Source organism: Ricinus communis, chromosome 9, assembly GCF_019578655.1.
Source record: "Ricinus communis isolate WT05 ecotype wild-type chromosome 9, ASM1957865v1, whole genome shotgun sequence".
In the NCBI taxonomy this organism is placed as follows: domain Eukaryota; kingdom Viridiplantae; phylum Streptophyta; class Magnoliopsida; order Malpighiales; family Euphorbiaceae; genus Ricinus; species Ricinus communis.
Genome location: NC_063264.1, coordinates 18,101,558 through 18,113,274, shown reverse-complemented (window position 1 = coordinate 18,113,274; position 11,717 = coordinate 18,101,558). Strand labels below are relative to the sequence as shown.

The following is an 11,717-nucleotide window of genomic DNA, read 5'->3' as shown; positions in this document are numbered from 1 at the left end:
TGATTTACTTAAAGAAACACCAAATATCATAAATGGCATCAAGCAATGTAAGAGGATTATGATACTCTTGTTTGGAATGGTACATGAGAACTTGTCTCGTATGCACCATTTTATGATATTGTTGGTTATAATGGGTTTATTGCATAAAGAGGAAATCTTATGGTTCTTTTGACAGGTACAAAGCATGCCTAATTGCTAAAGACTTTCATCAACGACAAGGTGTTGACTACCATAGCTTTAGTCCTCTAATTAAACCCTCAATTATTCTGATTATTCCTAGCATTGATGTTAGTCGTGGTTGGTCTCTTCAGCAATTGGATGTTAATAATGCATTCCTATAAGGAACTCTTTTAAAGGCTACTTATATGTAATAAGCATCGGGATTTAAAGATAAAAATCAAACTAATCATATTCACCATCTTAGTTTCAAGAAAGTCCTCATGCATGGTATTATGAATTGCATCAATTCTTGATTGCATTAAGATTCACAAACTCTCATGCGACTAACTCTCTGTTTGAGTTCAAAGCTAATACTCTAATGATCCATCTTCTTGTCTATATTGAAATATTATCATTATATGCAGTTGTGCATCCAATGATTCATTTCAGCTTTAGCCACACGCTTTTCGATCTGGGTACTTTCACCTCTTTTTAAGCCATTGAAGTTCTTCCCCATCTTGGTAGCCTGCTTCTGTCGCAACACTGTTACATAGTTATAGGTTGTCTTGCATAAATATGGTTCATTCTATACTAGTATCCATACTAATAGCCATTCATCCAGTGCTCGACCTTCACCAGGGCTTTACCCTGTCTAATCCCACGGAATTTTGCCAACTTATTGGCAACCTATAGTACTTATCTCTCACTCATATTAAATGTGTATTGTGTTGTCATACATCATCCCACTATAAAATACTAGAATGCAATCAAACAATTGCTTCATTATTTTTATGTCAATACGGATAATGGGCTTATTCTTCATCATCGCTCTTCACTCACCATTCTCCACTCTCCCTTCATGCCTTCTTCGATGTTGATTGGGAGAGCAACAAAGATGATTAGCCTCCACTAATGTTTACATTATTTATCTTGGTATTCCAAGAAACAGCACATGGTTGCACGACCTTCCACTAAAGTTGAGTATTTGTCTAGTTGATGCAACTGTTGTGGAGTTATCTTGGATATGTTCCCTGCTTCGTGAACTTGGTATTAGCTTCTTACACTCTCCTGTGATCTATTACAACAATGTAAGTGCTACTCACCTATGCTCCGATTCATTTTCCATTCGCACATGAAACATGTTGCATTAAATTACCATTACATTCACGAACAAATTCAAACCAATGTCTTAGGTGTCACTCATGTCTCTTCAAATGATCAGCTTGCCAATGTGCTAATTAAGCCTCTTCCTTAAACTTGGTTTGTTACTTTACCATATAAGATTGGAATCTCCACCCAAAGCTTCATCGAGCAGGGGGATATAGAAGGAACAAGTCCCAAACCCCATTTAATAGGAATGTCTTATTGAACTTTTTCTATTATTTGCATTTCCTTAAATCCTTATTATTATAAGAATCTTCTAGTATAGGAAGACCTCTTCTTGTACTTGTTTATATAGGCTTTTTATCTATCAATACAAAAAGCATTCAAAATCATAATTCTATAAACCAGTTTCAAAATAAGGTGTTCGATGCACAAGTCTTAGCATAGGATAGTAGTTGGAATTTCATCAAGTATCAAGCTTGCAAAATGCTTAGTCTAAATAGTATAGATGTACTCTAATTTTATTTATATGGTTGCATGTCCATGCATATTTATAAAGAAAATGCATCCATTCATGTCTTTACAACTATAATTGCACAAGTATATGAAGCTTATACATTGAATCATGGCAAAATCCATTATTAAGTCCTTGAATTTTTTTTTTTATTCTATGAAGCCTTTGAATAAATTTTATTTTATTAAGCCCTTATATTTTTATTTTTATTTTATTTAGAACTTTTTATATATATTTTATGAGACTTTTACTTGTTCTATTGAGCTCTTGTATTTTTATTTTTACTTTGATTACGGCCTATTAAATCCACAATAAAAATACAAGATTTAATGAAATAAAATAAAAATTAAAAGGTTGAATAAAATAAAACTGAAAAATTTAAAAGTTTAAATAGCATGTTGCCTTGAATCATTTATTCATACTTTATGAAACATTATTATGATTTCAAAAACATCCATCCATCCCATTATGGAAACTATATAGTGATAATCTAAACCATGGATGCATATAATACATAATGATAATAAGAAAGTCACTTGACAATATCCAAAAGTGGTACTTTCAAACCTTTTATCTCCTTCAACATGAAAAATTCAGAATTCAGAATTGTCTATGACCATTGTATTTATAGTAAGGTATGATGAAACATATCAAGCCATCAATTTAAAACTCTTTACACACTTAAAAGTGCATAATGTCAAATTCAGAAAATTGAACAAAATGTATACACTTACTAAATAATAACTAATATTACTCTAGAATTATTAGAATAATACAAGTTATGTCTTTGAGCTTGAATTTAAAAAACATCCATCCGCTCAGCCTAGCGATAGGTGCACATTTTAACTTGAACTTCGAGTCTCTTTTTTTCATTTGTAACTTAAAAAAAAAGAAAAAAGTCCACAAAGTATTAATTTATGATTCAAATTGAAATTTAAGGATTGTAATGAGAAACATGTAAATTAGATTCTTCTACTTTGATGCCCCAATATAACAATTAGATTAGATATATAATTGAATAGATCTAACACTAAAAAGAAGAATTAAAGCTTAATTTTTATGATGTCATCACAATGTCGTTTCTTTAAATTTCTTGGTTTTACATATGCCAAAGCCCATGATTCTTAGAAAAAACAAAAAATAAAAACGAACGAACCAGAGAACTAAGGCCTAATGCTTAAAAAAAATCTCCAACTTTGAACATTTTTACAGTTTTAGCTAAATTTTTTAAAATTTACAAAATTATCTAAATTAAAGATTTTTTTAAATAAAATCCATTATCAAATTTCTGAAATTTTAATTTTATTTTATTATTATGTCTTTATATTTTTATTTTTATTTTATTAAAAATATACACAACTATTTTATTGATTTTTTATTCTGTTAAATTTTTATGTTTTTATTTTTATTTTAATTAACGACTATACAAATTTAATAGAAAATAAATATAAAAGTTTAATATAATTAAAAAATTAAAAAAGAAACTCAACAAAATAAAATAAAAGATATAAGAATTTAAAAACATGTTTTGCATTTTCTAAAAATCATTCTCCAGCATCAATTCCTGACTAAAATGCTGATGTGGAACCATAAGGTAATAAAATATTAAAACAAATCAGCAACTTGATTTCCCGAAACATCATTTGAACAAAAAGAAAAGTCTCTTTCTTCTCCAATTTTTTTATTTTTTTCTCTTTTTTACTTTTGAAAAGCCCAAACATAAAACTAAAAAAAGAAAAAACAACAACAACGACAACGGAGAAATTAGACCAATAACTTAAATAGAAACAAAGAAACACAACGGAGAGATGATTTGTTTTCCTTTTGTCATTTGCTAAGGAAAATAGGTTCAAACACTCTTTGAAGAGAAACATATCTCATTGTGAGGAGAAAATAAATTCCTTTAACTAAAGTGGGTTTGAAGAAGAGATTTTTTTTTTGGTTCAATTGTTTTGGAAATCAAGTATTCGATTTTTATTTTAATAATCTTTATAATTAAAATGAGTTTGAAGAAGAGATTCTCTTGGTTCAATTGTTTTGGAAAATCAAGTAAATCATCAAAATTTTGATTTTTGTTTTAATAATTTTTTTAATTAAAGTGGGTTTGAAGAAGAGATTCTTTTGGTACAATTATGTATGGAAAATGGAATAAATCATCAAAAAGTTTTGATTTTTGTTTTAATATTTCATTAACTTCTGATGCCACATCAATGATTTAATCAGAGATTTTTGGCAGAGCAGGATTTAATAAATAAATCTTAAACTCTGAAATAATTTTGCAAATTCTAAAAGAATTAGCTAAAATTGTTAAACATTCTAAGATTCAGAGATTTTTTAATAATTAGGCCAAGAACTAAAAGCAAAAAGTTGCTGTTACTTACATTTTCCAGCATAAGATAGGCAGTCCCCAACAATCACTGATGGAGGTGGTCGTATAGGTCACTTTTCGGGCATGGAGAGAGGTCGGCGTTTGCTCTAACTCAAACGTGGAAAGAAGAACAAAATGATTTTGACTTAATTCCGAGACAAAGAAACAAACAAGGCGAAACACACAGCCTTTTTCATCAAGAGGAACCAGATGCCAAGAGGTTAAGCCATCGCTAGGTAATTTAGTTAAGATCTTATCCAAACCAGTGACAAGATGAGGAATACACCTGCCAATCCTATGCTTATATGCAGGATTCACATCTTGCTCCTTGGCTTTCTGCATAGCCTCCTTCTCCTCCTTTCCCTCGTTTCCTTCTCCCAAATTGCAAGAGAACTTGAAGTTGTCTAATTCCGCATCATGTACAGATTCATCCAACTCCAAAGATAAATTATCATCTCGGGACCAAAAATCAACCTTGCGCAGATCATAAACACAAAATACAGCTGGTTTTGTAGCAGTCTGAAGCATATACAATTTCCCATCAAAAACATCACCACTACAATCCCAACCAAACGAACTCATATTTCTCACAACAACTGGATAGCTACTACGGAAATTAGTATAATCATAATCATAATCACACCACTTTTCACGAATCAAATCAAACCAAAACACACGATCCACACCATTACTATCTCCTCCCTCATAAACAGGTAAATTCACTCCTAAATACAACACATTACCCACAACAACATGAAACAAAAACTCAGGAAACAGAGCATAATCGTATGCATAACGAAATGGCGGGTCAGATAGTTTTGACCAAACCCCAGATTGAACATCAAGTACCTCAAATACCGGGTCTAGAATTTCTAAACCATCCAACGGTCTATGATATCCACAAGTACCAGCGATGACATAAATCTTACCATTCACTGCTACAATTAAAGGTTTTGGCTTACCTCCGTTTAAACGTGGACCCCTCTCCCAAACCCCATCCTTGTTGCTAAGATCATAGATCCAGACTTCACGTGAATATGTAGGAACATTTTTTTGAGGATCAAGTATAAGTCCACCACCATCAATGATGAAGTCGCCGCCGATAACATAGAGTTTAGAGTCTAAAACAACATATCCTGTGAATTTAGGGAGAGAATTACGCTTTAATTTTGCTAAGCAGGTTACGTTATTGGTGCTGTCGTTAGAGACATCAGCTACACGTAAATAATCAAGCCCCATAAACAGCATAACAGTTGAGGAGGAAGAGGGCTTTGTTGTCTGTGATACCATAACACAATCTGCAAAAATTCCTTCTTCTATCAGACTCCTATCTGCCGGCGCTAATAACTGATTATCATTTTGTAGGTTTTTGTTTAGATTTGGCCTCTTCTTGGAGGCACCATAGATCCGCCTTATGAAATTCAAATTTTTGAATCTCATCGCTTCTCTCTCTAATTTACGATCTCCATCTCATATCAATGTTAATTATCACACTTCAACTTTTATTTTGTTGAACTAAATCGATATTGCACACAAAAAAAAAAAAAAAAAAAAATTGTTTTTGACTCTGCGAGAAGTTTCTGTCTCTTGTCTCTATGACTAAGTTTTTGGATTCTTTAATCCTTTTGCGGCCTTTTGTCAAATTTATTATATTCTGTTAAAGCCACAATAAAATTATTAAGGCCAGATTGCATAATTATTAATTTTATTATTACTTTTATTTTCAAGATATGTTATTTTGGTCTTAATTCTTAATTTATTTTCACTTTTTTTTATAATTTATGAGTTATTTATTCAACGAAATTATTTTTTTCTTAATCTATTCCTTTCAAAAAAAAATTAATATACTAATTTAATAACACAATTTTAAATTAATAAAAGACATATATTAATAGCCATGATGTTTCATTTAAAAAATCATTTAGAAAAATTTCTCGGACAATGACTAGGTAACTAACTGTTATAAATGATTTGTATTTTTTATATATTTCGTGTTAATATATTTTATTTTTTATATATGTTAATAGTGTATATATATATATATATATATATATATATATATATATATATATATATATATATATATATATTACTTAATATTTTAAAATTATTTAATTTAGTATGTCATAATTTATTAAAAATGTTTTATTATAACCTTTTCAATTTATGATTTATCTTTTTTTATTAACTTATAGGTTTTTTTTTTGGTAAATTTTTGCAAAATTAGTTGTATACAAAAAAATTAAAAAAGAAAGTATAAAAAGAATATCTTTTGCAATATAGTAATTCTTTTGAAATTAGTCGAACCATTTTATTTTCTTGTCAACTTAGCAAACTTTCTGCACTGCTACTTATTTATGTAGAATAAAATATTCTTTTCCAATAAACCATAATTTTACTTGTTACTAAAAATATATAACAGAGTTATTTTAGTTTATGAAAAATATAAAAGATTGTCATTTTCTCAATACATCTTGATTATCGGTTATTTATGTTAAAAGGTTAAATATAGATTTAAGTTTTCAAAAATAGTAATTGAGTAAAATTTATAAATAATTTTCTAAATTTTTCTTTTTCTTTTACAATTGTTCCTCTAAACTCAAATTTAATTTAATTTAATTCTTCAATTTTATAAATTATTATACTTAACTCCTTCACTAATGGTGCTAATAAATAAATTAATATTCTCACTCAGGGCGTTATATATAATTGACGAAATATATAATTAAACTCTTGAACTTGTCATATTTTTATAATTAATCTCTTAAACTCAATTTTGATTCAATTAATAATTTAAACTTCACGAGTTATTATATTTAAACCCTTCACAAATAGAAATTTAAGTGTGTTGGATTAATCTCCTACAAACACACATGACATCTATGATTGAAGGGATTAAAAATAAGAATCCATAAAATTAAAAAATTCAATTAAATCAAAATTGAGTTCGGACCAATTATAAAAATAAGACAAATTTATGGACCAATTATAAATTTAGTTATTATTTTATATTTTAAATATATTATTATTTTATTCAAATTTACATGTTTTTTAAATAGCATAAATACGTATATATTATATCTATAAATAAAAAAGAGATTAAAAATAACAAACCCATAAAATTAAGAAACACAATTGAATCAAAATTTTATTTAAGGGACAATTAAAAAATTATGACAAATTCAAGACACCATTTATATATATAGTCTTGAATTGTTTGAAATCAATAGTTATTCCAGCAAAATATTCTTACTTTATTTAAAATAAAGTAATAATAAAACTCACCTTTGTATTTTATTCGAGCTACACTAGAGGTCAAAAGTCTACGCGTATTGTTAATATAAGGTGAATTAATAAAAAAAAGGAAAAAAACTTTCGTGATAGAAATAGTATTCTACGATTTATTTACTTATATTCTTATTATTTTATAAATTAATAAATTGTATTAATATATTCCTTACTTTTAATAATAAATTACTTATTAAATAATTTAATATTCAATTATTATATTAAATTTATATTTTAATTTTAATTTTATTAATAATAAAATGAGATATTCAAAATAAAGATTAATATTTTTAAAATATTTTAATAGTAAATTTGATAATAATAAAATAAAAAATGTTTAATACTTTTAAAATATTTAATAGTCGATTTAATATTAAATAACTTTTTATTATAAATTATATGCAAAAGTTGATGAGCAACTTTTGATCCTGGCCGGAGATGATATTATATGGAAATATGTTCCATAGAAAAGAAATACGATTAAGTTGCAGATATCACCAACCACTGTCCATTATTTATGACTCCTCAAAGAAATTATTTTTTTCTTAATCTATCCCTTTTAAGAAAAAAATAATAATTCATATGCTAATTTAATAACACAATGTTAAATTATTAAAAGGTAATACTAATACACATTGATATTTCATTTAAAAAGTTATTTAAAAAAATTTCTCGAACAATGACTATATAACTAATTGTTATAAATGATTTATTTTTTTGAAATATCTTGCGTTAATATATTTATTTTCTATAACATATATGACATAACATTTTTAAAATTATTTAACTAGATATGTCAAAATTCATTAGAAATGTTTTTATAATAATCTTTTAAGTTTATGATTTATTCTTTTTTATTAACTTATCGACTTTTTTGTAAATTTTTTATTTATACAAATCTAGTTGTATAATTACAAAAGAAAATTTTAAAAAAAAAAGAATAAAAAGAACGTGTTTTGCAATGTAGTAATTTTTTGTGATTACTCGAAGGATTTTATTTTCTTGTCAACTTAGCAAACTTTTTGTACCATTACTTATTTATGTCGAATAAAATATTATTTTTTGAATAAATCATAATTTTACTTGCTATTAATAATATATAACAAACTTATTTTAATTTATGAAAATTATAAAAAGACTCATTTTTTAATACATCTTAATTATCTTACTTATCAGTTATTTCTGTTAAAGGTTAAATATAGATTTAAGTTTTAAAAGATGCTAATTGAATTTAGACAAAATACATAAATGACTATTTGAATTTATCTTTTTTTTTGGTAATTGGCCCTCTAAAATCAATTTTAATTTAATTAGATTTCTCAAATTTTATAAATTATTATTTTTAACTCCTTTATTAACGGTTGTAATAAAAAATTAATATTCTCACTCACGGCGTATTTATAATGGCAAAATACATAATTAAATTCTTGAATTTGTCATGTTTTTGTAATTGGCCCCTAAACTCAATTTTGATTCAATTAGCAATATGAACTTCACGAGTTGTTATATTTAAAGTCTTCACAACTGGAAATTAAATGCATTGGATTAATCTCTTATAAAAAGTTTGTTGTATTAGTTTTAATGTATTGTTTATTATACATTAAAAATATTCTATTAATTTTATTAAATAAAATAAAAAATATATTCTTAAGAGCTAAAATGGACCGTTGTAATCATTTAGTTTTTCTACCATTAAAGACTTTTTTATACTCACAAGCAATACCCACACTAGTAATTGAGCAAGGAAATATGCAACGGACGGTTAAAAAATAGTGAGTCTTGTTAAGAATTAAAATTCATTATTTACTCTTTTTTTCATTTTATATTATTTAATTATTTTATATTTTAAACATATTATTATTTTATTCGGACTTACACATTTTTTAGGTTACGTAAAATAAACATGCATAATGTTTATGCTTGAATGAATTAAAAATAATAATTCATAAAGTTGAGAGGTTCAATTGAATCAAAATTGAATCCGAGAGATTCATGTATTTAACTATTGTTTTATATTTAAAATATATTACTATTTTATTCAAATTCACATATTCTCTAAATGGTATAAAATACTTGTGCATAATGTCTGTGTGACCGAAAAAGTTAAAGATAACATCCCATAAAATTAAAAATTCAATTGAATTAAAATTATATTTAAGAAACAAGAGAAATATGACAATTTCAAACAACTATTTATATATTTAATCTTGAATTTATTTGAAATTAATAGTTACTACAGAAAAATATTTTTAATTTATTTAAAATAAAGTAATAATACAACTTACTTTTGTATTTTATTCATTGGCGTTGCCACCAACGACCCCGACCTACTACAGGTCGAAAGTCTATGCTATTGGTATTATAAGGTGAGTTAGTTGAGTAAACAAAATAAGGAAAAAGAATTTTGTCAATAAAAAGTATTATATGATCTATTTTTATATTTTTATAATTTTATAAGTTAATAGTTTTTAGATTTTTATAATTTAATATTATTGTAATATTTAATTTAATAATAAAGTTACTTATTAAATTATTTAGTATACAACTAATTATATTAAATACAATTATATATTTAGATTTTATTAGTAATAAAATTAAATGATTTTTAAAATAAAATTACAATATCTTTTGTCTGCCTACCTGTCTCTTTTTCGATAAAAGTATTTTGATATTTGACTTGATAATAAATAACTTATAAAATATTTTATTATTAAAGTCACTATTTTATTATAAAATAATAATAATATTTAATAGAATATTGAAAGCAAGAAAAATAAAAACATAAGATATATCTTTATCATAAAAAAATCTAAATTTTCTAAATATAAAAGCGTCAAACCATAAAATATTTTTTCTAAAATAAAATACTTTCACTGTAATTATTTATTTTTATTATAAATTATGTTTTCATATTATTATTACCAACTTAAAGATCATACTTTTCATATTATTATATTTTTAATTTTTAATTATAAATAAAAATTAATTGAAATTTAAAATTTTATTTAAATTAAATAGAAATCATTAGACTAAATTTAAAATAAATAAATTAATAATAATAATAATTATAATGATAATAATAAAAGTTATAATATATCATCAAGTGGAGTTTGAAAAAAGAAATAGCATTTATAGATTATATGCAAAAGTTGATGACAAGATCCTTGGCTGGAGATGATATTATATGAAACATATTTCCCATAGAAAAAGAATACGATTAAGTTGCAGATATCACCAACCACTGTCCATTATTCATCACTCCTCAAAAAATAAAAATATATTAAGATGAAACACAGTGAAAAATAAATTTCAATTGAAAATATAATAGGAATCATAATTAATTCTCCATTTCATCCATACCCTTCTTTCATTCTTCCTTTTAAATTGAATCTATTGAAATTTGGATCCTCATTCATACATCCCTTCCTTAGGTTCACTTACTCTTTCAATTTCTGCTAAATTAATTTAAAAGATGATAGATTTACTTATTTGAATAGAGTTCGAAAGATGCCATTTAAGAAGAAGTCTCTCCAAAATCTTGCTTTCTAGTCCTCATAAATGTGACATCTTTAACTTTCTTAACTAACCTTTTCTGGTTCATAAGTCTTACATATTGTCTTTTCTTTTCCCTTATCACATTCCTTGTGATTTTTAACCTTTTATTTTTAATTTCTTTTTCTAAGCACATCCTTCCCTTGATGCCTAATAATTATATATCATATTCCATTACTATAATATGATGGCATTTTTTTTGCACAAAACAGAATCTCACTTAAAAAATGACTTAAATAAAAGTGGTGGAATATAAATATGGTCAGTGACTTAAGAATTTATATCATTAATCTAGTGTAGAAATTTTTATTATTTCATTAAATTTTTTAGTAGAACTGTCCCACTAATTTGATTAGGTTTGGTAGTGATTAATTGGACAAATGCCACCAAGCATTACTTGAAAATGAAAATTCAAAAAATGCAACAGAGTTGATGTTTTGGGCAGGATTATAATCAGAAAGCAAGCAAAAGTTTGTGCAGCCTACAACTCTTTGTTACATGAATAGCCCAAATGTTATATTTAGGGGACTCTTTTTGCTACTTGTAGTTTTCTAGTTTCTACATTATACTATAACAAAGTCGGCCTCTTTGTCTATTCCTTTGTTTGTCGGCCTCTTTGTCTTTTCCATTGTTTGTTTTCTCGTTAAGGACGCATTTTGATTTTGTATTGCAAGCCTTTTGCAGTCCAAGGATTAGGGTTCCAAGCAATAGATCCAGTTTCAACTCTAGGTA

The 11,717-nt window shown here is 25.9% G+C and overlaps 1 protein-coding gene across 2 annotated transcripts; it reads right to left on the bottom strand.

Annotated features, from left to right (window-relative positions):
• Nucleotides 1–506: 506 nt before the first annotated feature.
• Nucleotides 507–5,767, bottom strand: LOC8280820. Of its 2 annotated transcripts, none has more exons than XM_048379069.1 (2): nt 4,159–5,767; nt 507–1,190 (listed from the first exon to the last, which is right to left on the bottom strand). In XM_048379069.1, the coding sequence occupies exons 1-2, from the start codon at nt 5,583–5,585 to the stop codon at nt 1,085–1,087; spliced, it is 1,533 nt and encodes a 510-aa protein (XP_048235026.1). In that variant the 5' UTR covers nt 5,586–5,767; the 3' UTR covers nt 507–1,084. The 2 variants fall into 2 exon arrangements, with proteins under 2 accessions (XP_048235026.1, XP_048235027.1); XM_048379070.1 differs by lacking the exon at nt 507–1,190 and adding an exon at nt 2,466–2,656 and having other exon boundaries at nt 4,159–5,766.
• Nucleotides 5,768–11,717: the final 5,950 nt, after the last annotated feature.

Bases quoted from the DNA above. Each gene is read 5' to 3' on its own strand.
- LOC8280820 (XM_048379069.1), bottom strand. From the start codon at position 5,585: ATGAGATTCAAAAATTTGAATTTCATAAGGCGGATCTATGGTGCCTCC. The intron at 1,191-4,158 runs GTAAGTAACAGC...TTCACGAAGCAG, and splicing joins CCTATCTTATGCTGGAAAAT to GGAACATATCCAAGATAACT.